Source organism: Monodelphis domestica, chromosome 5 (assembly GCF_027887165.1).
Source record: "Monodelphis domestica isolate mMonDom1 chromosome 5, mMonDom1.pri, whole genome shotgun sequence".
Taxonomy (NCBI): Eukaryota; Metazoa; Chordata; class Mammalia; order Didelphimorphia; family Didelphidae; genus Monodelphis; species Monodelphis domestica.
In genome coordinates, this window is record NC_077231.1 from 87,406,655 (window position 1) to 87,433,645 (window position 26,991).

The 26,991-nt window shown below is 37.9% G+C and overlaps 2 protein-coding genes across 3 annotated transcripts in view; one reads left to right on the plus strand and one right to left on the minus strand.

Moving 5' to 3' along the window:
* LOC130454526 (transient receptor potential cation channel subfamily M member 2-like) overlaps nucleotides 1–16,312 on the minus strand; it is a 68,028-nt gene extending 51,716 nt beyond the window's left edge. Inside the window, exon 1 of the mRNA XM_056798737.1 lies at nucleotides 15,905–16,312. Within this exon, the coding sequence (XP_056654715.1) occupies nucleotides 15,905–16,312 (408 nt within the window). The remainder of the gene's footprint in view (nucleotides 1–15,904) is intronic.
* Nucleotides 1,442–26,991, plus strand: part of LOC103098913 (mucin-16-like) — a 30,072-nt gene continuing 4,522 nt past the window's right edge. The window contains exons 1-8 of one of the 2 annotated variants that reach the window (XM_056798735.1): nucleotides 1,442–1,681; nucleotides 3,210–3,326; nucleotides 6,939–6,977; nucleotides 19,640–19,767; nucleotides 19,889–19,956; nucleotides 21,075–21,244; nucleotides 22,033–22,071; nucleotides 23,252–23,368. In XM_056798735.1, coding sequence (XP_056654713.1) covers nucleotides 1,636–1,681; nucleotides 3,210–3,326; nucleotides 6,939–6,977; nucleotides 19,640–19,767; nucleotides 19,889–19,956; nucleotides 21,075–21,244; nucleotides 22,033–22,071; nucleotides 23,252–23,368 — 724 coding nt within the window. In that variant the 5' untranslated portion in view covers nucleotides 1,442–1,635. Of the gene's footprint in view, nucleotides 1,682–3,209; nucleotides 3,327–6,938; nucleotides 6,978–17,438; nucleotides 17,600–19,639; nucleotides 19,768–19,888; nucleotides 19,957–21,074; nucleotides 21,245–22,032; nucleotides 22,072–23,251; nucleotides 23,369–26,991 lie in introns of those variants that run through there. The other variant, XM_056798736.1, reaches the window with a different exon arrangement.

Here is a 26,991-nt window from a genome sequence, read left to right on the forward strand (position 1 = left end):
TGCCCATTGCTTTTCTTTTTTAAATTTTATTCAATAGTTTAAAAAACTCAATAAAACAAACATATCTATACACAATGAACAAGATTGTACATAAATGAAGTTACAAATCTCTGCTATGTTTAACTTACTTTTCTTCACATATAAATAATAAATTCTGAACACAAGTATCCTTCCTCCTCCCCACCCTATTTACATCAAAGAAAGTATTATATGGGAGACCAGTATGTTTATACAATTTAAATCTTTAATGTTTTTACCTTTCAGTTTACATGCTGGGGGTAACATTCACATTTTATTCTTCTAGTATTAATTCTGTCATTGTGTATAGTGTTCTCTTGGTTCTACTCATTTCACTATTCATTAGCCTGTGTAGTTCTTTCCCAGTTCCTTAAAAATTTCCCGGTTCATCACTACTTACAGCATAGTACTGTTCAACCACAATCATGTACCACAATTGGTATAGCCAATTCCCAATTAATGGGCATCCCTTCAGTTGCCAATTCTTTGACCCCACAAAGTGAGCTACTTTAAATCTTTTAGAACATATGAGTTCTTTTCCCTTTCCTCTGATCATCTTGGAAAACAGACACAGTTATGGGATTCCTGAGTCTATACAATTTTATGACTATATGTGTAGGTCTGAATAACTCTTCACAATGGATGGATTGGCTGGTTTACAGTTCCACCAACAATGTAGTTGTTCTTTTTTCCCACATCCCCTCCAATAATTGCCCTTTGGTCAGTTTAGCCAATCTGATGTGTATGAAAGAATATCTCAGAAGTTGGCATTTCTCTAATAACTAGTGACTTGGAGCACTTTTTTGATATAACTATATATGGCTTTGATTTCTCCATCTAAAACTTGTCTATTTATAACTTTGGGCCATTTATCAATTTGGGGATGGCTGTTTTTCTTACAAACACAGCAAAGATCTCTATATGTTTGACATTTTAAGTGTATAAAAATGTCTTCCCAATTTTCTGCTTTCCTTCTAATATTGACAGAATCTATTTTATTTCTACCAAATCTTTTCAAATTAATGCACTCAAAATTACCCCCATTTCACATTTGACAATGCTCTCTGCTCAGTCTACCAATTCCCACTATGAATTGTGCTACAGGGATACAATGTCCAGAGGCACCCCCAAACAATCATTTCTTTTCTTTAAGGACCACCCCATCCCCAGAACTACTGAAGCTTCTTCAAGAGAGTCTATGGACACTAACTTTCTCCCACATCATTCCACATCAGTTGAGTCTAATGGTATGCTAGACTCTGATCCTTCCTCAGACATCAGCCCAAAAGGGATCTCTTTTTTCTTTCCCCCATGGGCACCCCTAGTGAAGCCACAACTTCAGGGTGGGAACCTAACACTACCAGATATCCTGAAACTAGTCCATTCAACTGCTTCCACAAAAAGATCTCTTCTTCAGGGAAAGGCATTAGCTGAACATTTACTATTTTCATCTGACTCAGTCTCTATGAGCAATGTTCCCATTTCAAAGGCATCACATTCAGTTGATTGTGACATCACAATGAAGGCCCCTATAAAAAGATTTACTCAGCTCAGTTGGGCTACCTTGGACTAAGGTCCCCATCAACCCTTAACCTTTTTCATTTTCTCCCCTGAACAATGGGTGCAATGTGCACCCATATGCATAGGAAAAAGAAAAAAGCAGGTAAAGTCTTTGGTTCAGTTCATGGTCCTTCATGAACTCTTTTTCTTCTCTGGAAGATCAGGGTCATGTTTGAGTTGGGGAGGTTGATTACTTTCTGCTTTAAGGTAGGAAGAAACTATATATATTTAACATGAAGACATTCCATTCTCTGATAGAGCCTCCTCTGGAGAATTTTGGATTCTAATGGTCACTTTAGTTTCTCCTTCTCTTCTTCAATGTCGTCTTGTCTTCCTTGGGTCTCAAATGATCCTTCCTTTCCTCACTTTGGTCAAAGCCTTTCCATAGGAGTTAAAATTGGGCTGTGGTAAGTGCCTTGGGGCAGTTAAGAAAAGGGATAGATTGATCAACTATACTCAGATTTTTTGTATGGACTTCTTTAGAACATCCTTATCTGAATGGGCTCTGCCTGGTATACAGTAATTCTCAATAAGTATGTGCTGAATAAGGGTTTGACTGACTTCTCTTTTTTAAAAGTATGAGCAACAGCCTAGGTCTCAACACTGCCATTGGCAGACCTAACCTTACAGGAAGATACCATATCTCCAGCCAGTGAGTCCCTGGTGCCCATTACCAGTGCTAGTACTTCAGGTTTGTAAGAGTCAATCTCTGCTGACTCTGCTGGACAAATGTACATGGGACCCAGTTTCTGTTTCCTCTTTCTGAGAGTTCTCCATCTCATGGATATTTACAGTGCTATTCTTGGTTCTTGGTGATTTGCATTTGAATTTCCATTTCTGGGAACATTTTTGTTCTTTCTTCCTCAGTTTCTCTCTTTGGAGCTTTCTCCTAAGTATTTTTCTTGATTGAAAGTAGATGGCCTTTTTTATCCTTTGGAAGATGTAGGAGAAACAAGAGTTTGCCGGCTGCTTGTCTAGGAAGCTATTTGAGGAGAGTGAACATTTGTCAGTAGATGACATTTACTAGTCTGCCAAGGGGAGTCATTCAAAGGAAGAGGATTTGAGGAAGTGGTCTTTAGAGCCCAGGAGGGAGTAAGAGCACATTGCAGACAGGTCTTGTTCCCACCACCTCCAGTGGATTCACAAGGAAGCATCAACTCCTGCTGGGGATTTTGTTAGTCCATGGGAATCACTCCTGACTCTCTCCTTTCATAATCTGTATTGGTGGACCTGACTTCAGGGGTTTTACGATATTCTGTCATGGTCGATCCAGTTCCCTTTCAGACTGTCTGGAAGGGAGTCATTTGGCACTCAACATAACTTCTTCCCCTCCTTACTTTTTTTGTCTTATCTTTTCTCCTTCTGCACTCCTCCCTTCCTATTGGCTCAAATTGACTGTCATTATTTTGGGCAATTGATTTAAGTGATTCGATGGACTTTGAGAAAGAAGGACCTGTGGGGCCAATATAAGGAAGTAAAGGAGAGAGAGAGAAGACACAGGCAGTATATTTTGAATTTTGAATCTTTCTAAGTAATTTTTGTACTTTGCCTTCCTCATAACGGTACTCAAGTCAATAAATGTTAATAAGTGTTATTTGATTGACTTTCTGACTGACTTCCTTTTCCCACAGAGTTAAACAGAAGACTAGCTTCTGGAAGAAAAAAATTTGACACATCTTTGCCTGATGGTACCATCGCCCCATCAGATGACTCCTCGGTGTCCACAATGACTGCCAACAATACTTCAGGTCAGTAGAAGCCTCCTTTTTGCCTTCTCTGTTTGACAGAAATTCTTTCCTCCCAGGTCATCCTTCCTCTTTTAAGGGCTTTCCATTTCACCATTATTTGTACTGCTTTTCCTTCATCTCATATTAATTACATGGTTGATACAGTTGAATGAAGATAGTAGGAGGAAAAATTTGTGGTCTGAAGTCTCTTTATTTTTCAAAATGTTAGAATGAAATAGATAGAAGAAGAAGGTTGTTAAAAGTTTTAATCACAGGGACCGGAGTTCACTGGAAGAAGATTACAAACAGTTTGTTTTTCTCAGAAGCCTTCTTCAGTATATGCTCTGTATAGGCTTTGTAGTAAGACTCTTAATATTTGAATTCAACATCGTAGCTCATCCATCACTAAGGGTTTTTTGATCATCGGAATAGATGATTACTTCTCCAACTGGTGTGTTGGATCTACCTGCTATTCCTTGAGTATCCATTTCTTTTCCATTACATCAATATTGAATATCTTTTCTATATTTTCCCCTGGGATAATAACTTGAGTTTTCAACCAGAATACCACCTGTTTATTGGCATCAGTTTGAGCACAAACAAATTTACTTATTATAGGCAATGTATTCCATTCAGCCTCAAACTCTTATTAGAGCTGCATGACCCTGATCAAATCAATGGTCCTTAATTGCTGCCTGCCTCAGTTTCCTCATCTATAATATGGGGATAGCACATATTTCCTAGGGTTAATTTCTGAAAAAATAAGATGAAATAATCAAGTAATAGTAGTCTTTAAAAGCACAGTAGTTGTCATACAGTGTTATTGAAACATCATTATTAGCTCTATATTATATATATATATATAATTTATATGTATATTATATTACTATATAATATAATTAAAATATATATTAACTCTGTAATGCCCTTCAGGAGATAATGCATTGCAGAACATCAGAGGGTTAGAAAATATATAAGTCTGGAGGGGAATATCAAGATTATTTAGTTCAAAGACCCCATTTTACAGATGTGGTTTGCCCAAAGTCACAGCAGGAGTAAGTATCCAAGTTAGGAATTGAACCCAGGTATACAGTAACTTCTATTTCTTGAGCTCCTTCCATTTTACCATGTTGTCTCCTGGGTGAAATCTCTCCCCTGGCTTTTTCCTCTCTGGGTGCCTATTTTGGGCTACTTTGGAGCTTGGATTTCCAAGTTATGTCTCTTAAATCAGTCTTGTCTCCCTCAGATCACTCTATAGGAGGGTAGCCTGCCTAAGTGGTCTGTGTGGCTCCACTGCTTGTTGGTGAAAACGGAATAGTCCTATTGGTCCTGGGATATCCAAATCTGAGATATAGTTTTGTAAGGGGATTTTCCCTGGAGTCAGAGTAAATATTAATAACAGAATGCATACAATCTTAGGCTGTGAAGTGAGTACCATGCATTTGCTACCTTGCACACTATGAGTTAATCATGAGAGATCCCTGGACCCCTCCCTCATTCCTTCCTGCAGACAAAGTAGCTGATGTGGTGTGCACCACACAAATGCTAAACCCAAGAGCAGCAGAAGGTCCTGTAGCAACTGACAAACAGCTTTCTAGCACTCAGCCACCCTCAGTTCTAATCTGGCCTCAGATGTCTCCTGACCGTGTGACCCTGTACAAGGCATTTAACCCTCATCGCCTAGTCCTTACCACTCTTTTGTACATATAGTATGTATTGTTTCCAAGGCAGAAGAATGTAAGGGTTAAAAACATGACCTTAACCATACAGGTTAGTAGATACTGTGACAAGGAAATCACTTTAAAAGACTCATATATATTAATTTAAGGTCACCAAGGAATTCAGCTATGTAATTCCTAAATGAAAACTCAAGTCAGCAGTCAACCTTTTAAGGAGTTTAATTACAAACAGGAGAAAGAAAGGAATTAGAGATAGAGAGAGAGAGGGAGAGAGAAAGGGGAGAAGGGAATGGGCTTAAATACCCCTTCTGTTTAGGCTGGGCCAAAGGCCCAAGCCCTTAGATAGCTGAGGCAAAGAAAACAGATCAGTCCCTATCACTCACGTAACCAAAATGGAGAAACAGTCTCAGGGGCCTCCACCTCCAGCTTCCTTCAGAGCAAGCTTCTCAGAGCACAACCTCTCCAACCAACCACCCCTAGTCCTCAGACCCCGCTATCTTTAAGGAAACCATCCAAGTTCCCTCCCCTCAGTTCTCACATTTACCAATCACTGTCCATGTCTTCCCTGTGCCAATGGAGGCTCTACCTTAACCCAGGACCACCCAGAGGTCTGTGGCTTTGCACATGTCTGTTGAAGGTCATATTCTCAAATAATTAAATCTTGATCCTTTGCTTCAGCCCTTCCTAAATCCTGTTACCCTGAGTAGGGTGGAGATTGGAATAATTAAATTTTGATCTATGCTGCAGCCCTTTCCATTGTTCAGCAAAAGGTTCCTGTCCTAAAGTAATCTTAAGAAGGGAGGAGGAGGAACCTCCCTTGCCAATGGGGTTCACATTCCAATAGAGTTCCCACTATCAGTATGAAATTTTCCAAGTATGAAATTTCCCAATGGTGAAATTTCCAACATTTATAAGTCTAAGAAATTTTAAGGTTTACAACAACCCCCCCTGATGATTATTGGGAGACTAGTCTCCCCATTGATCATTTAACATAATCATTTTGTAGTTCTAAATTCACTTCTAACTAAAGATATACACAATATTCAATTTTCTAAAACAAATTAGAATAGTGAGAGAGGAAATAGAAAAGAAAAGAAAGCAAAACCAATGTTTTGCTAGGCCTATTGACAGAAAGCCAAATTAGGGGCAGTCCCCTTTGGCATAAATGTGTACAATTACAATAAATATTCAATCAAAAGTCCAGTCCAATCAAATCATATCCAAAGTTCATTCTTGATCTTCTTTTTTTTTTTGTTTTAATAACCCTTACCTTCCTTCCTGGAGTCAATACTATGTATTGGCTCCAAGGCAGAAGAGTGGTAAGGGTTAGGCAATGGGGGTCAAGTGACTTGCCCAGGGTCACACAGCTGGGAAGTGTCTGAGGCCAGATTTGAACCTAGGACCTCCCATCTCTAGGCCTGGCTCTCAATCCACTGAGCTACCCAGCTGCCCCCCATTCTTGATCTTCTTGATGATGTGGAGGTTTTCAGCATCTTTCTGCAACAGTTCATTCTCTGGATATGAAAGTTTCAAGCTTCTTTCTTGAAGATCTTTTCTCAAACAGAATCAAAATCTTTGAATTTTTATAACAGTAAAATCTTAAACAAAATTCTTGGATTTTTATAAAAATACAATCTCAAACAAACAAAAAAAATTAAAAAATTAAAAAAAAATTCTTAGATTTTAAATTAAAATACAATCCCCCCTGAAGTAAGTATTAAAAAATATATCAAGTTTAGCTCAGAATGCAATGTTCAGTTATGGGGTTGTATGTGTCAATTATCAAAAGAATAGAAAAATAATCAAAAACATAAGAAAAATTCAAAATAGGCCTTGTATAGGTCCAGTTTAAAGTAATTTCTATCCCACAAGTATGTAGGACAGGATTTCACTTAGACATTTGTAGCCAAGACTACAGGAAGTTTCCATAATATAATGTTTTCTCTCCCTACAGGTTATAAACATCAAATGAGCTTCCCTTGCTTCACAAACAGTGAGTATTCTTATCCTGGCACTGAACAGAGGATACAGTTTGTGCATCCTGACCTTGTTCCAATAGCATCTTAGGAAAGAGAAGCTGGGATAGGAGGGCCAAAGAGAGAGAAAGACACAGAAAATCCTGGTTCCTTTCTCATATTTCAATCCCCACATGTCACCCTGTGACCATGTGAAACAGAAATAGTTTCCCTTGTATTTTATAGCCCCTCCCTATGATCATACATGCTTATCTGGTCCATAGTTTTCATTCATGATCTTTCTTCCTCAGTGCCTCAGAGAAAAACCATCACTTTAGCATTCTCTCTGACTTCATCCTCAGTTCCTCTCACTGCAGGTAGCATTCATTTGAATTTTTGATGAATGCTGGTAAATTTTGCTGCATTTTTTATGAAGTTGAAAGCTAGCTACTGGTCCTAGACTCATAAGATGACAGACTTACATCTATAAGTGAACTTCCAGGCTATCTCGTTCAATCTACTCATGATAAAATTAAATAAAAAATTTCCAATGGAAAAAAAGCTATCTTTTCTACCTCCCCTTAAACTATAACTGTAAGAAATACTTATAATCTAATAAAACAAATTATTTCATTAGCCATTTCAAAAGCATATATCCTATTCTGCCCCCTGAATCCAACACCAATCTGTTCAAAAGTATGCTTCATCAATGATTCTCTTCTGATTAGTCATGGTAGTGATCAGAATACTTAAATCTTTTAAAGTTATTCATTTTTATGATGTTGTTATTGTATACATTGTTCTTCTGGTGCTACTCACAAGTCTCCTCAGGTTTTTCTGAAAATATCTCAAAATTTATTTTTAAGAAAGCCATGATTTTCTGTCTGAAAACTGGTAGTAAGTATCCATTCCAAGGCAGAAAGAATGTTACAAGCTAGGCAACTGGGGTCAAGTGACTTACCCAGAGTCACACAGCCCAGAAGAATTTCAGGCCACACTTGAACCCAGGACCTCATAACTCTAGAGGTGTCTCTCAATCCATGGAGTTCTTTGCTCCTCTTCCATAATTTCTTATAGCAAAATAATATTTCATCACACTCATGAACATCAGAACTTGTTCAGTCATTCCCCAACTGATGAGAATATCTCCTCAACTTCTATTCTTTAGTATCCATTCATTCCAATCTTTGCCACATTAAAAATGTTTAGAATATATTCCTTAGGATATCTGGTTCTTTTTCTTTGAACTCTTTGGGATATAAATCTAGTAATGATAATTTTTCAATCAAAGGGTATACGCATAATTTCATGGCATATTTCTAGTTTACTTTCTTAAAATTTGAGTCCAATGTGCAGCACTGCTCTACCAATAGTATATTAGTAGACCATTTTCTCTATTACCCATATTGGTCCTTTTCCTTTTTTCCAGCATTTCTAATCTTATCGGCTTATGTGAAACATCAAAATTATTTTAATTTTCATTCTATAATTATCAGTTATTTGGACAATTTCTTCACATAGATACAGTTTCTTCATTGAGACTCCGTATTCATAATCTTTGACTAGTATTGGAGAATCAATTTGATTTTTTCAAAATTAAGTTTTTCTGTTATATGTAACAACAGTTTCTAAATTTTTTAAGGATCATTGAGACACAAATTCCCCCACCCACTCACCCATTTTGAAATAGTAAGTAAATATGATGTAGATTTTACATATGTAAATATATAAAAATTTCCCATATTAAACCTTTTATGAAATGAAACTGAAATTAAAAAAATTATACAGTGAAAATGCTCCTGTTTTCTTCTGGATTTAGAATTCATCAGTTCTTTTTCCCTGGAAGCAGATGGCATTTAAAAAAATCATGAGTCCTGAGGGAAAGTTTTGGATCATTATATTGCTGAGAAATAACTGTTATTCACAGTTGTTCATTTTACTGCATTACTGTCACTGTCTTCAATGTCCTCCTGGTTCTGTTTATTACCCTATGCTTTAATTCCTGTAAATCTTTCCAGGTTTTTCTGAGTTCCTCCTTCTTTTTTCTTATATTACAATAGTATTCCATAACAATCATATATTATAACCTTGTCATTCCCCAATTGATGGATATCCTTTCATTTGCCAATTATATACCCCTCATATCCCCCTCATATCCCCCAAAAAGAGCTGCTTTAAATATTTTTTGCACATATAACGTCTTGCCCCTCCCCCCCTTTTCATCTCTTTGGTAAAGAAACCTAATAATGGTATTACTGGCTCAAAGAGTATGTACTGTTATAGGCCTTTGCCTTTGGGCATAAGTCCAAATTGCTCTCTAGAATGGATAAATAAGTTCACATATTCCATAAAAGGGCATTAGTGTCTCAACTTTTCCATTTGCCCTCCAAGTTTTGTCATTTTCCTTTTCTTCCATCATAGGAAATATTTTTTTCATTGTAAATAATTTATTTAATCTATTTTGAACATTATTCCTTGGTTACAAGAATAATATTCTTTCCCTGCTTTCCCTCCCCCCAACCTTCCAGTAGCTGACATGCAATTCCACTGAGCATTACATGAGTCCTTGATAAAACCCCATTTCCATGTTGTTAGTGTTTGCATTAGGATGTTCATTTAGAATCTTCATCCCCAATCATATCGCCTCGACCCATGTAATCAAGCAATTGTTTTTCTTCTGTGATTCTTTTCCCACAGTTTTTTACTCTGAATGTGGATAGTATTCTTTCTCATAGATCCCTCCAAGTTGTTCAGGATCACTACTTTGCCACTAATGGAGAAGTGCATTAGATTCGATTGTAGCACAGTGTATGGGTCTCTGTGTACAATGTTCTCCTGGTTCTGCTCTTTTCACTCTGCATCAATTCCTGGAGGTCATTCCAGTCCCCATGGAATTCCTCCAGTTCATTATTCCTTTGAGCACAATAGTATTCCATCACCAAGAGATACCACAATTCCTTCAGTCATTCCTCCAAATGAAGGGCATTCCTTCGTTTTCCAATTTTTTTTGCCACAATAAAGAGCCCCAGCTATGAATATTCTTGTACAAGTATTTTTCCTTTTTATCTCTTTGGTGTACACACCCCAGCAGTGATCAAAGGGCAGAGAGTCTTTTAAAGCCCCTTGGTCATAGTTCCAAATTGCCTTCCAGAATGGTTGGATCAATTTACAACTCCACCAGCAATGCATTAATGTACCAACTTTGCCACATCCCCTCCAGCATTCAGATTGGATGAATAAGTTAACAAATTCCACTACAGGGCATTAGTGTCTCAACTTTTCCATATCCTCTCCAAGTTTTGTCATTTTCCTTTTCTTCCATAATAGCCAATCTCTGATGAGTTGTAGAGTGACAACTTAGAGTTGTTTTAATTTGCAATACTCTATATTATAGTGGTTTAGAACATATTTTGCACATCTGTAGAGAACATTAATTACTTTGAGAATTCCCTCTTCATCTCCTTTGACCATTTTTCATTTTGGGAAAGATTTGTATTCTTGTATACTCTACTCATTTCTCTACGTATTTGAGAAATAAGTCTCTTATTAGAGAGATGTGTAAATTTTTTTTTTGCTTCATTATGATTAGTGAATATGACAGTCTCCATCTTATTTACTCCTGGTTATGTTCTGGCCTCCATTTCCCCCAATTTTTGCTCTTTTTCTATCAGTTCTCTTAACCCCTTCTCTTACTCCCTTCACTTCCTTCTGTAATGCAGGGTAAATAGATTTTTAATACACACACATATGCTTTTTTTTTCATCTTTTGATTTTCTTTGATTATTTCTTGATATCTCATTGGAGTCATTATCTTCCACTTTCAGAATTCTCATTTTTAATGTCTGATTTTTTTCCATTTTTATTTTTTAATTAATTAATTAAGAATATTTTTCCACTGTTGCATGATTCCTGTTCTTTCTACCTCCTGCCTCCCAGAGCTGAAAAACAATTCCACTGCATTATACAATTATTATTTTTCAAAACCTATTTCCCAATTACTAATAAAGTGATTTTTAAAAGTCAAAATCAGGACTTCTGGGTTAAGATGGCTGCTGTGTCTAAGCAGGACTTTTACTCTCCAAACCACCAACCAATATAGAATACCTCAAAAGGACAAAAAACCAAGTTCAGATGAAAAAAGGGATACCACAGTAGAACTCAGCATTGAAATGACAGTCGGAGCCAGCGAATCATAATCTGAATCAACTCTAGCTCCTTGGGAACTAATTAAGACCACCAGGGACTTCTTACCCCAGAAAGCAGCTAAACTTTTAGAACTCCAGAAGACTGAAGTTTGTGTACCTTGGGTACAGAGATAGAGCAGGGAGATATATCACCTCTAATGAAGAGGCAATTCAGGTAATCATTAAAAACTATTTTGCTCAATTATCTGGCAATATAAATATGGAAATCTAGGTGATATAGATGAATATTTACAAAAATATCAATTGCCTAGATTAACAAAAGAAAGCATAGAACACTTAAATAATCCCATAGCAGAAAAAGAAATTGAATAAGCAATCAAAGAACTCCCTGAGAAAAAATCCACAGGACCAGATGGATTGACAAATGAATTCTATCAATCATTCAAAGAACAACTAATCCCAATACTATTGAAAATATTTAAAATAATGAGAAAAGAAAAAGACTTCTACCAAATTCCTTTTATGACACAAACATGCTACTGATTCCAAAGCCACATAGATCAAAAACAGAGAAAGAAATCTACAGACCAGTCTCCCTAATGAAAAATCTTAAATAGAATATTAGAAAAAAGAATCCAGCAAGTCATCATGAGGGTTATTCATTATGATCAGGTGGGATTTATACCAGGAATGCAAGGATGTTTCAGTATTAGGAAAACCATTCATATAATAGACCATATCAACAAGCAAACCAACGAAAAACATGATGATCTCAATAGATGCAGAAAAAGCTTTTGACAAAATACAATGTTATTCCTATTGAAAACACTAGAACGTATAGGACTAGAAGGACTTTTCCTAAAACTAATGAACAGTATAAATATATCCAAAACCATCTATAAGTATCATCTGCAATGAGGATAAATTAGAATCATTCCCAATAATAAAAACAGTGAAACAAGGATGTGCCCTTTATAACCTCTATTATTTAACATTGTACTAGAAACACTAGCTATAGAAATTAAAGAAGAAAAAGAAATTTATTAAAATAGGCAGTGGGGAGAACAAGCTATCACTCTTTGCAGATATGATGGTCTACTTAAAGAATCCTAGGGAATCCACTAAAAAGCTGATGAAAAAATCAACAACATTAGAAAAGTTGCAGCATACAAAAGGAACCCACATAAATCATCAGCATTTCTATATATTTCCAACACATCCAGGAAGAAGATATTAGAAAGAGAAATTCCATTTAAAATCACCCTAGACAATATAAAATAATTAGGAATCTATTTGCAAAGACAAAGAGAGGAATTATACAAACACAACTACAGAATACTTTCCACCAAACTAAAAGTAGATCTAAACAATTGGAAAAATATTAATTGATCATAGGATTAGCTAACTTAATAAAAATGATCATCTTACCCACATTAATTTACTTATTTAGTGCCATGCCTATCAACCTACCAAGAAAACTTTTTTCTGCATTAGAAAAAAAAAACTATGACAAAGTTAATTTGGAAGCACAAAAGATCAAGAATATCAAGGTTAATAATGAAAAAAAATGTGAAGGAAGGTTGCCTAGCAGTACCAGATCTTAAACTTATACTATAAAGCAATGGTCATCAAAACAATATGGTACTGGCTAACAGACAGAAGGAGAGGATCAGTAGAATAGGCTTGGGGTAAGTGACCTCAGGAAGACAGTCTATGATAAAATCAAAGGTCCCATCTTTTGGAACAAAAATGCACTATTTGACAAAAACTGCTGGGAAAATGGGAAAATAGTATGGGAGAGATTAGGTTTAGATCAGTATCTCACACCCCACAACAAGATAAACAAAGAATGGGTGAATGACTTGAATATAAAGAAGGAAAGTATAAATAAATTTGGTGAACACATAATAGTATACTTGCCAGTATTTAGGAAAGGAAATAATTTAAGACCAAGCAAAAAATCACAAAATGTAAAATAAATAACTTTGATTACATTAAATTAAAAAGGGGTTGTTCAAACAAACCAATGCAACCAAAATTAGATGGGAAGCAAAAATTGGGAAACATTTTTTATAAGAAACCACTGAGAAAGGTCTAACTAATCCAATATATAAAGACCTTAACCAATTGTACAAAAAATCAAGCCATTCCCCAATTGATAAATGGGCAAGGGATGGGACATGAATAGACAATTTTCAGATAAAGGAATCACAACTATCAATAAGCACATGAACAAATGTTCTAAATCTCTCATAATGAGAGAAATGCAAATCATAACAACTCTTATTTACCACTTCACACCTAGCAGATTAGCTAACATGAAAGCAAAGGAAAATAACAAATGTTGGAGGGGATGTGGTAAAATTGGGACATTAATACATTACTGGTAGAGTTGTGAATTGATCCAACCATTTTGGATGGCAATTTGGAACTATGCCCAAAAGGTTTTTAAAGACTGTCTTCCCTTTGATCCAGCCATATAACTGCTGGGTTTATAATTCCCCAAAGACATCAAAGGGAAAAAGACTTGTACAAAAATAATTATAGCTGTGTTCATTGTGGTGGCAAAAAAGTGAAAAATGAAAGGTGTTCCCTTCAAATGGGGAATGGTTTAACAAATTGTGGTATCTGTTGTTGATGGAATAGTATTGTGCTATAAAGAATTATGAACTGGAAGGATTCCATGTGAACTGAACAACCTCCAGGAAGTGATGCAGAGTGAAAAGAGCAGAACCAGGAGAACATTATACACAGAAACTGATACACTGTGGTTCAATTGAATGCAATGGACTTCTCTATTAGCAGTAATGCAATGATCCAAGAGAATTCTGAGGAACTTTTGGGAAAGATAGCTATCCACATTCAGAGGAAGAACTGTGGGAATAGAAACACAAAAGAAAAACATCTGTTTGATTACATGGGTTGTTGGGGATATGACTGGGGATGTAGACTCCGAATAATCACCATAGTGCAATCAAAATTTGGAAACAGGTATTCATCACTATATATTTCCTTAATACATGTGACTTAGAATCATTTTGTAGTCCTTATCTTTCCTTGATAAATCAATGACACAAGTAAAATGCAGTGGAATTGTGTGGTGGCTATGGGGGAGGAGGAGAGGAGGGAAAGAACACGAACCATGTAACCATGGGAAAATCTTCTAAATTAATTAATTAAATGAATTTTTTTCATTTCAATGTAAAAAATATAATGTCCAAAAGTCAAAATCCCCAATCATTTTCCCAATCAGACCTTATGATGAATCATAAGTTTTTCTTAAGCATTTCTGCAATCACCCCTCTTTCTCTGGATGTAGGTAGCATTCTCTTATAAGTCCCTATAGATTGTCCTAGAACCTTGCATTGCTACTAGTAGAGAAGTTCATTACATTTGATTATGGCACAAGGAATCAGTCTCTGTGTACCATGTTCCACTTCTGATCATTTCTCTCTGCATCTTTCTGAAGGTGTCTTACTGATTCACATGGAATTCCTTCAGTTCAACAATCCTTTCAACACAATACTATTCCATCACCATCAGATACCACCATTTTCCAGCAATTTTCCCATTGATGGACAACAGGAGATGATTTTCTTGAGTGAGGTTTTGTAGTTCATATTCCCTTTGGCCAATTGTACTATCTAAAGTTGTTTTCCTCGGCAAATTTTTATACCTCTTTTTTTCTCCTCGTGTTAATTTTGCCTTTCAAGAAATTCTTCAGTGTATTTTTGTGTATCTTGTTCCATATGGCCAATTCTACTTTTTGAAAGAGTTCATCTCTTCATTGAATTTTTATAAAATGTCTTTTACCATTTCGTATATTCTGATTTGAAAGATGTTCAATTCTTCAATATTGTTTGTGCCTTCTTTAATAAGGTGTTGACTTTTTACATGAATATCCTATATCACTGTCATCACTTCTCCTGAATTTTCTTCTACCTCTCCTACTGGATCATTAAATCTCTTTTTTGAGCTTCTTTCATCAATTCTTTTTTTTAGGCTTGAGAGCAATTCTTATTTTTATTGCAAAGTTTGCATGCAGCGGCATTGATTTTGTGTAGTCTTCTACTGAGTTTGTGTTTTGGTTTTCTCTGTCACCAAAATATCTCTCTGTGTTGAATTTCTTTTTCATCTTTTTGCTCATTTCCAGCCCTTTCCTTTCCATTTAGAAATGACAGTTAAAATTGAATCTGTACCTGTGGTGACTTGAGTACTGCTCCAAGTTTAAGGTTCTTTGTACAGCTGCCCTCAGAGTTAAATCTGGGGATCAATCTGCTTTCAGCCCTTCAAATTTGGAATCATGAAAGCAATGGTGTTTTCAATACCCTTCTGGTCTATATCTGCCTTGTGAGTAACCTTAAGCACCCTTTTCTCCCCTGGAACTGTGACCAGGGAGAGTCTGATTCTCTCCTGTGGCTACAAGCACTGGTCTCTGCTAGCCCTCTCCACCCTGAGAATCTCTCCCACAGACTGGGATGTGAATATGAGTAAAGCAACAAGAATTGCCTTAAGAGTGAGTGAAGGGGCTTCCGGAAGGAGCACCTGCCCCGCCCTCGCCCCGCCCCTCGGCCTCGGCATGGCGGGGGGGGGGGGGGGGCCGGGAAGGACAGTTTTTCCTCCTTCCGCCTTCTGCTCCCAACCCTTCGGGGGGCCCTTATGGCCATTGCTGAGGCCGAACACTGCTCAAGAGGGCCGACGTGGAGGCGCCTGGCAGCCGGCAGCCTCCAGCTCCCTCCTGGGCCTCCGGAAGCCCTCATCGGCCTGCTCGCGACCGCCCCCCTGAAGGCCCTGAGGGAAGGGGCTCTCCTGGGCCCTACCTGCCGCGTCTCCTCGCACACCAGGGAGAAGAGCCAGAAGTAGATGACGAGCTCCCGCCAGGATGGCAGGGGCTGGAAGTCGACCATGAGCACGTAGGCGAAGAGCCAGAGGAAGGTGAAGTAGGACAGGATGTTCAGGTGGAAGATCACCACCGGTGCCGTGAAGAAGGCTCCGAAGCGGGCTAGGCAGCTCACCGGCTGGAGCCTCTTCTCTCTGAGGGGAGCAGAGCGGAGGGACACCGATGGGCCATGGCCGTCACCCTGGCTTGGCCTGGAGGGACCCCCGAGACTCCATCCCGCTGAAGAGCCTCCCCATCTGGATTTGAATCCTGCAGGTGTGGCTTTGGGCAAGTTTCCTGATCTGTCTGGCCTCCCTCTCCCTCTCTGCAGACTACTGGGCCTGAGCATAGGCTCTCCCCAGAGGAAAGAGCTGGCGAGAAAGGAATAGCTGTGGGCACTGCACACAACCCCGCCAGAATAGTCCTGCTGGTGCAGCTTCCGCCCCTGCCCCTGCCCATGCCCAGACCGACCTCAGCTCTGCCTAGCCAAAGGCCAAAGAGGCAGAGATTCTGCTTAGGGCAGTAGCCCAACCCCTCTAAGGCCACACATCCTCACTTAGCCCAGTCAGAGGACGAAAGAATGGAACTAGAGCATGGGAGCAGGATGGCCTGGGAAGAAGAAGAGGGAGAAGAAGGAGAGGAAGAGGAAGGAGAAGAAAGAGAAGCAGAAGAAGAGGAAGGAGGAGAAGAGGATGAAGAGAAAGAGGGAGGAGAAAAAAGAAAGAAGAGGAAGGAGGAGGAAGAAAAAGGAGAGGAGGAAGAAAAAGGAGAGGAAAAGGAAGGAGAAGAAAAAAGCAAGAAAAGGAAGAAGAAAGAGGAGAGAAAGGAGAAGAAAAAGAAGCAGAAGGAGGAGAGGAAGGAGAAGAAAAAGCAGAAGAAGGAGGAGGAGAGGAGGAAGAGAAAGAAGGAGAGGAAGAAGAGAGGAGGAGAAGGAAGAAGGTGAAGGAGGAGGAGGAGAAGAGGAAGAACAACAACTGACCAGAAATAAAATATAAGTGAAGAATAGTCTGAAAGAAATGGTCTCTTTGTATAGAAGCAAAATCCCCTCATCTTGAAAGCAGGATGTGTGGAGTCTAGAACAACCACAGTCCTCTCAAAACATTTCAAGCAAAACGTAACCAAACATCTAAATACTTGACTGCAAGAAATAATCTACTAAAACATCCCAGAAATTTTGAACACAGGAAAAATGCACCAATTGACATCTTAAGGGGAAATTTTGTTTTAAACTCCAAGATATATAGTAGTTAAACTCAACAATTTTAGGTACTTAAACTTAGCAAAAACACCTGCTGCAAGTGACCAGGAGAAAAACCTTCTAATAAAAAGAAAAGAAAATTAGAACAGCACAAGACTACTTTGTATTCACCAGAAATCTCAGGAGCAAATGGAATAATATATTCCAAAAAGCAAAGGAGCTCAAGATGCAACTCAAAAGGACACACCTTATAAGCCTTAGCCTAATCATCAATGATAAAAGAATAATCAATTCAGTAAAATAGAGACATTTGAAGGTGATAGAAGCTTAGATATGAGCAGATTATTTGACTTGTAAACACTATTGCAACAACAAAAATAGAAAAATGATAAATAAAAATGCAGTGGATAGACCAGTCAGCCTCAAAAAAAAAAAAGAGTGAGTGAAGGGACCCCATGTAATCTCCTTCTAAGCAATTGTTTGATCCCCCCACTCATTTATTATCTGGGGCTTAATGCTCTAGAAGCCTTTCCTGTTACTTCAGTTGTGGTCAAGGCCTGCTGGCTTGGTGGTCCTGCCCTGGTGCAATGTGTTCCACTTCTACCTCTACCACAGTCCATTCCATCTGTCCTGCTAGCTTTTCTAAGTTGTTTTGTGCTGGAAAATCAGTTGTCTTTTTTGTGTCATAATACTACTCCAGAATTCATTGTAAGACATTTTATCAGGATTTTAAAGGGTAATTTGATAGAGATCAGGTGAGAGATCTCTATATTCTCTATCAATTTGACTCTGCACGTGGCTTTTATTCTTATAAATTTGAATTAGAAATGAGACCCCTATCAGAAGAATTTGAAGCAAATATTTTCCCCCTCAAATACCTGATTCCCTTCTAATTTTACTACATTGGTTTTGTTTTGAGGGGAAAACAATTTAATTTCATGTAAGCAACATTATCCATTTTACCTTGCTGTCCTATATATCCCTCATGTGATCATGAACTCTCCCCTGTCCATTAATATGTGAGTCAAAAATTTCCCCGTTACTCTCTTTTCTTTATATCAACTTTTGTATCTAAATCATGAACCCATTTGGAATTTATTTTGTTATGTGATGCAAGAATATTGGTCCATTCCTAGATTCTGCAAAACGAATTTTCAGTATTTTCAGCAATTTTTGTTATGTAATCAGTACTTAACATTGAAAATGGGTTAACTTCCTCATTTTACTTGTGAGGAAACTAAGGCAAAAACATAGGACGTAGCAGGGCCACAATTTGAACCCAGGTCTTCTTTCAAGATATGTTCCATGGTCTCTCACAATGTGAGGTGTTACTCCTCCTTTGTGTAATGAATCAGTTGAGAAATAGAGTTGAGACCTGCTATGTGCTCAGTCCCACATGCCTAGGAGTCACATAGCAGTCTGCCATTGCATGGAGGCTTGTTTATTACATAGTTTAGAGATCACATACTTCTTTGGCACACAGTCAATTTTATACATATATGTTTCCATGCAACTTAACAGCAAACACCAAGCCTAAGTAAATACTCAATGAAACATTGTTGCTATAGATGAATGACATAACAAGAGTGTGATCTAGATGTTAGTTATCCCTGATCTTAGGATAGTCATTGTTACTTTTGGTAAGCTTTCACAATCAATCACAATTACTTAGGATATGGATAACAAAACATTTTATACCTAGGTGCATGATTAGAAGGTTAATTTGAGACAGACCAGATTTCCTTCAATTTACATGTTCAATTTTTTTTGGTGTTACTTTAAAGCACCTGGCAATGTTGCCTGGTTTCTATCTGCAGTGGAGTGTGTCTTGAAGGTTATTGATGTTCTTGGCTTCCCTGGCTTGTAAAAAAAGTGAATGTAACACTGGAGAGGAAAAAGAAGGGGGATAATGATCTTTATGTTTAATTCTGTGAATGTAAACTTTTAGGGTAATAATCTGGGAGGATTAAGGTATGGGATGTATATGTGTGTTAATCCTATAAGTATTTGCTCTCATAGTACTTCTCCTGTATTGGGGAGGAGACAATCATCTTAACGAGACCATTGTAGTAAGGGATGTTGGAGAGATAGAGAAGTCACTGAGAGGGATCAGTGGGAACCTCATTTTCAGGGAGCTGCCTTGCCAGGCTCCCATCTCCCAAACTGTGACTTTGCCAGACAGTAAGGATTTGTCAGCTTCCCTCAGTCTTCTAACTCCAAGTCCACAATTTTTAACACTGCTAAAAAAATTGTGTATGGCTGGAGGGATCCTCAGAATTTCATTAGTGGGTTCATTCTGCTGAGATTTCCTCTGAGGAAGGACTTGAACAGTGCCACCTGGAATAATGATGATGATCATTGTAATGATCATCACAATAACTAGCTTTTAGATAGAACTTGAAGGTTTACAAAGCATTTCCTCTCATTTGAATGACATTTGCAAGTCTCAGCCAATGGGATACCTTTCCTTTTGTACAGTATCATGGAGCTCTTGCTACAAAACCTTCAAACTCAGCTTCACTATTACCAACATGTTTTACACAACAAAGATGAATCAAAAGGACTCCAGAACATTCAAGGCTGCTGAGCATATCCTACAAATCTTGGTGAGATTCTACTCCCATTCCCTTCTACCTCCTCTGTCCCATGCTACCTTCCATAGCCCTGTGTATTTAGGCATGCTCTAGCCAGGTATACAGAAGTTCCCTTCTCTCTTTTTGTTTCCAGCTCAAGGTATTGTTTGGAAGCAGCAAGCTTGGCTCTCAGTATTGTGGATGCAGTGGCCTTTCACTGAGGTGAGATTCCTTCAAGACATCATCAGCTCAGATATTAGGGACCAGCAATTTCCATTTCACTCAGATGTTGCCCAGGCTGTTTCTTCTGCTTCTTAATAGAAATTCCTTCTTTCCCAAGCTGTAATGGATAAAATCTTCCAACCAAGAAGCCATTAAAATATTTTAGACTCCTTATTCTCTTTCTCAGGTAGAAAAATATTCATTCCCCATTATTCTTTCCAAAGATAAGTTTGCAACTGTTTTCACTTTATAACTCCACATGAAAGGAATAACCTAGGAGGCATCAAATGAGTGCTTAGAAAATGATTGATTAATAAATACATATCAACATTACCTTTCTCTAGAATCATATATAGGCTCCAAGCTGGAAGGGACAGTAGAGGTAACCTGGACCATTCTCTTCATTTACAGATGAAAAAATGAAGACCCAAGGAGATCCCAATAACTTTCCCCAGGTCAAAAATAGTCAGAGTTTGAACACTTGATCTTTGATTTTAAATTCATTGTTCTTTCCACTACTCTAAAGAAACTACTGAAAATAATCAGACCCCACAGACACTTGTAAACATACAAATAAGTGATGTTACAGAGCACTGCCAATTCTGTTGTCGTGGATAAGGTGGTAAGTGTGGAATCAGAAAGAACAGAGTTCAAATTTTCTCTCACTTACCAGATGTGTGATGCTATGCAAGTCACATAATCTGCCTTAGCCTCCATTTCTTTCCTCTATAAACTGAGAGGGCTATATTTGATGGCTTCCAATGTCCTTTTCAACTTTAAATCTACAATCATCTCTAAACCTTTATTCCAAGTCAGCCACTTCTCTCAAGAGTGTTCTCTGAATAACTAAATTTCAGAAACTAAACCAGTGGTGTCAAACTCAAAAGGAAATTTCTAAAGCCACTAAATTATACATCAGCAAGGTCCCTATAGCCTGCATTTTGGCTCAGAAAAACATATACATTTATATATATATATACATATACATATATATATGTATTACTTTATAAATTAATAAGCTAACACATTAAAATTAGATTGGCACTACCCTTAATATAGCTCATGTGACTCCTAGGAAGGGCTGTTTGAAACCACTTGTCTGAAACATTAATTTCCAGGTCTCTGAAGAACAGCATAGCAACTGGAGTAGATATACTCTGCACTTTCAAGAAGGACTCCTCCAACCTTGTCCTGGACAAAAAGGTGGTTTCCTGGGAGCTGACTGAACAGCTCTGTAGAAGAGAGCTAAAACACCTGGTTATAGACAATGATAGCCTCATTGTGAATGGTAACTAGCTTGACTTTTGGGATATGTGCCTCTCTTTCTCTGGGTAGGTTCCCTTTCCAGAAAACAACTCACCTGCCCCAAATTCTTCTTTCCTTTCGGGTCTCCTTTGTTTTCATGGTTTCTCTCTCACTCCTGGGAGCACTGGCCCTCAAAGTGGTGACAAACTATGAAGACATGGTGAGCTCACTTCTCAAGATCAGAAGAGACTGGATTATTTTTAGACTCCTTCAACAAAGAAGTATGCCTTGAATGCCTTCTTGAATGCTGAAGCACCATTTTTCCCCTATGGGCCCCAAACCAACTCCTCTCCATTACTCCTTTAACTTTTTTGCCCACAAAGAGATACCCTACTCAAATTCTCTTCCTCCCTCTCTCCCCCCTCTATCTTTACTTCCCTCTCTCCTTCTCTCTCCTTCTTACTCTCTCTCTCCTTCTCTCTCTCTCTCTCTCTCTCTCTCTCTCTCTCTCTCTCTCTCTCTCTCTCTCTCTGTCTCTGTCTCTGTCTCTGTCTCTCTCTATCTCTCTGTCTCTCAACTTTCTTTATTTCTTCTATCTTTTCTCCCTCTCTTTTCTCTTTCTTTTTTGGCCTTCTTTTCTGTACCTTTCCCAAAATCTTGTGTTTATGTCTCTTCTGTCCCATTCTCTTTTTTCCTCTGCTATTCTCTTCTTGTCTTCCCTCCTTTCATCTGCTGTCCCTTGCCTCATCCTTCCCTGCCCTCATCTTCTCTCCAAAACTTGTTCCCTCTGAATTTTTCTTTCTTCTTTTCTTTTCCCTTCTCAAACTACAGGGTATCAACATAAGCTGCCAGGAATCAGATCCACAAAGAGTAAGTTTTAGATTTCTTTTTTGTCTGTATCTATATTTATATCATTCTCTTTAATGAGACACTACAATGAAAGATTTTTGTTTATCTTTTTGGGAGTAATGTAGGGCAGAGGATTAAAAGTGGTGTTAGGGATTCTTAGAATTAGATACACTATTAGATATGGCCAAAGTTTAGACTTCATTTACTCATTTGTCTATTCTCTTTTTGCTACTCAAAATATATATAAATAGTTCAAAAGGGAAAATTATCCCATGGGCCTGGGAAAGCAGGCTGTCCCTATCTCTTTCTTGTTCAAAATTAAGAGTCAGACCTTGTGGTCTTTGTAATCTTCTGATACATTGAGGGGATCTCCCAACATTCCAGAGAGACTTGTGGCTCTCCCTTATATTCTTCATTCACCAAAGTTGCCCAATAGTTTTCATTAATAATGTTTTTATTCTCTGCTCCTTCAATAACTACACTCTCTCAAACCAGTGTCTTGCTCGGTTGCTCTCAGATTTGAGACTCATCAGAAAAGAGATGATAGATAAATTTATGTGAGTTTATGAGCACTTGAGTGAAATCCCATAGAAGAAGAGAAGAAGAGCCCAGTTCAAAACCTTGTAGGGCATCTACAGGAAGGACTTAATTAAGTAAGAATCCAGCAAAGGAGACTAAAACAGGATAATCAGAAAAGTCCTAGGACAACCAGGAGAGTTTTGTTATGAAAATTAGAGAATTTGGGTATCAAGGAGTGCAGAGAGCTTAAGAAGAATGAGGATTAAGAAGAAGGCCATTAAGAGATTTTTGCAATTTCATTTGAATGATGAAGTTGAAAACCAGACTGTAGTTAAAAAAAAAGAGTAGGAAGAAGGGAAGTAGAAGCACCTTTCATAGATAGCATTTTCAAAAATTTCAATCCCAAAGGGAAGAGAGAGATAGGAAATGATAGCTATCAGGGATAGATGGATAAAATGAAGGCTGTTTTTCATTTGGGGTTGAAGGAAAGCTGCCAGTAGATGTGGAGAGTTTGAAAACAAAATGAAACAATGGGAATACTAGAGAGATTCTCTGCTGGGTGAAGGATGAAGTAAAGAGAGCACATATTTTGGCATTTCCTTCAGAATATATGGGGACAACATATTGTCCTTTCTACACCCACTCCTGTGGTTGAGATATATGTTCTCATCTGTTGTTCTAGGAAGTGAGGTTGCTGTAGGACCTGTCACCCATATCCCAGACCATGGAGAACCAGGAAAAATCATGACATCACTGACTAGTGGCCTCCTGATCTGTGAATCCCCTGTAAATGCTATAGGTAAGAAAATATATTTTCTTTCTTTTATACTGGCATTTATCTTTGCTTTGGGCACTTGTTTTCAATTTTTAGATATGGAGTGACCTTCATAGTCTGAGAACAGGACAATCACTTATGGGGGAAGTTTGTCATTAGGTTGTAAGATTTGACAATTTCCTCTGTCCTATTGCTTTCTGCCCTAAAATTTGCTGTGATAGCAGCCTTTGGATGAAGATCTCATGGGGGATTTTGCTATTTCTTTTGTTTGCTTGGGTGTATACATATAATCGCCTATTCTTTTTCTTTGATCATTTCTCAACTGGGAAATGACTCTTTTAAAAATGATTTTGTTAATTTATAAAACATATACATTCATAATGTGTATTAAATATTATATAGGACACATAAAATTTATAATTGTCCCCTCCAATGTAGAAATATTTTCTTTGTTCCTTATGTGAAAAATCTCCCCCATTCTAACTCTTCCATCCCTCTTCTTCCAGTGCTTCCCTCTTTATCATCCCTTCATTCTTTTTTGGAAATCATTCCAATATCATAGACTGATACACATGCTGAAATAGAGAAATATAAACTGAGGAAATTATTTCTTTTGCAATGACTACTCTGGCTGGCTTATGACTAGACAGAGTTGCTAGAGGGAAACTTGAAAACTGCTTGGGAGTAATGGAGGTAGTAATGAGAAATGCTGAGGGATGCTAGTACAGGGATGCTACCACACAGGGGAACTGCCCTGGGGAATGCTCTGAGGTTTGCCTACTGATCCCTACTGATGGCTTGTGGATCAGTATCTGTTTCTAACTTCCTCCTCCCCTTCACTCCCTCCCTACTCCAACACTCTCCTTCCTGCCTCCCTCACCTCCCAGTTCTTCTTTAAGCTTTTGGCTTCTTCCCTCCTCCCTTGAATAAAGTATAAAGATACTCTTTTCTTTTCCTTTTTCAAGTCAAGGGGTTTATTGGGATAACAGGATAGGAAACTGAGGTAAGAGGGATGAGGATTTCCCTCATCTATAATGAGGGAGAATTTGAGAGTTTGAGAGAGTAGTCCATTCACAAACTGTGACTCTAAGACAGAGAGATGAAGGACAACAGCTGTTTAAAATCTTATTTTACTTCACAAAGTCAGCAAGGTCTCTAAGCTTAATTAACCCCAGACAGAAAACAAAGTCCAAAGTCTCCCAGTTTCTCGTGGCCAGCTCAACTCTCAAAGAGACAACCAACTCCAAAAGCTAATTTCTCCTTCTTCTCCTCTCTCTGTCATAGTTTCTCCTGGCCAGCTTAACTGCCTGAGTCAGAGAGCCAAAGTTAAAGCCAAGTTTCTCCTTCTCCTCTCTGTGGCCAGAAACCCCCAACTGCCACTCCTGGGAACATTCCATTTGGAACCTTCCTCTTGATTGACAGGCAGGTTAGGTCCCCAGCTTGTTTCTTGCATCTTGGCTTACAAGTCCTCTCTCTCTCTCTCCATGTCTCTACCGCAAATCCCCCCTTTTATTAGCAAAAAATGTAACTTTCATTTTTCAATGATACTTACCTTAATAATTTTATCTATCTTAACTCTTTGCTATCTGAAATATACTCTAACCCCCCCATTACAAAATGCTAAACTCATCTTAGCTGTTCTATCGAAATGCTAAGCTAAGAATGGGTTATAGGAAAATGGTTACATGAACATAGTTTCACATAACAAAGCAAATAACAATTTCCAAATCATCTCAACAATTCCCCTATCATTAAGAATATGCAAATATTCTAATTCCTAATGTCTATAAATTCACTAAGTAAAATTTCCTATCACTAATAAATGCTAACCTACAATCATAAAAATATAACTTCCATGCTTCAGAACTTCTATGTCTCTACTTTCTTAAGCCTTAAACAAATTCAATAGGCTATTACTAATGTTAGTAGTTAGACTATTAATAAACTTACTCTGAAAAGTTAGCTCGTTAGTCAATTAGTAAGTTTAGTACAGATTTAAATATATACATCATTCTAAATTTCTGTGCAAACTCATGCAGAAAAGGATATTACTTTCTGTTTGAATTTCCCACAGAAATTTCTCATCAGTGTGTCTTTGTTATCATGCATGTCATGTAATTACCCATTCCATGGATATCTTATTTTGCTATGTAGGATGTGCATGCATATATGTGGTGTTTACATGTATGACACAGTCTTACACTTATTCATGGCCAAAATTTCAAAGTTCCAAAGTCCTTCCATGTCCATTCATGTTGCCTGTCGAAACTCTTCCATCCTTTCTGCTCAACATATCACTCTTCTGTCTTCCATCACTTGATTGAAGACTTGTGTTCTTCAAGTCAGGATCCACTGCAATAATCAGGAACCTGGGAACACACAAACAAACCACGAACATGTGTGCAAGTTAGTTTTTTACATATGTGTGCAAGTAAATGTGAAAAGTTACTTTTGCATGGAAGTGAGATGAAATTTTTCAGTAACAGAATGTATCAATTTTTTGTGTGTGCAAGTAAGATAACATGATTTTCTTCATGAATGGGGGTAAGCTTTTTGCATTTGTACATCTTCGTGTTTACAAGTTAGGTCAACTTGTGTTTTTCCTCATGCAAGGGGGTAAGCGTTATGCATAGGTTTTCAAGTCTTTGGTAAGAATAATGACATCAATTTTTTTTTCTTTCAAGGAGGTTTATCATATGGTTACTGCATGTAGTTCTAGGATGGTTACTGTATGTAGAATTTGGAGATAGTTCTTTTTGTTTTGTTACTATGTCAGGCAGAGACTTTTATATCTTATATTGAGGCTTTGTGGCTGCTAATCTTTCTCATGCAAGGTTTTACTTTCATATTACTGTGTTACTGTCTGTATATTTTCAGGGTTCTATCCTTTCATTATTTTAACTTGTGCAGGGCTCTCTCTACTGTATTCTGGTGGCAAGTATTCATGTGCTTTCCTGTGTTTCTGGTAGGGACTGCATTTGCTTATCAATTATTTTCCTAGGGCTACTCAATATTATGGGTGTGATGCAATTTCACATGTGAAGCATGGAACCATGGATCTCTTTGATCAACTTTTATAGCTATTGGGGTTGTCATTATGACCATAGTAGGTCCAATCCATCTTGGTTCTATAGGAGATTCTCTATTAAAGTTCTTGACATAAACTTTATCACCTGGTTTTATCTTGTGCAATGAAAAATCTGGTGGTATTCTTTGCACAAGCAAACCCAGTTTCCTTAGTTCTTCAATCCTATGTTGTATAAGATTGCCATATGCAATTGGTTTCCCAGCTGAAGTTTTATAACCTTTGTTTTGCCATATGTATGATGACCAATGCACAGTGGAGAAAGCGTAGTGTGAATCCAGAAATATATTAGCTTTTTTCCCCCTAGCTAATTCCAGGGCCATGAGCATAGCCTTAAGCGTGGCTCCCTGGATGCTGACATGACTTGGCAACGACACATGCCAAAGCATTTTGTCATTGTCAACAACCGCTGCCCCTGAGAATGTCTCTCCCATCACGAACATAGGAGGACCCATCTGTGTATAACTCCATTTCTGAATTGATAAGAGGTGTATCTTTCAGGTGTTCATTTGGCCTATGCATGAGTTCTACTATCTGATCACAATCATGCAATACTTCTCCA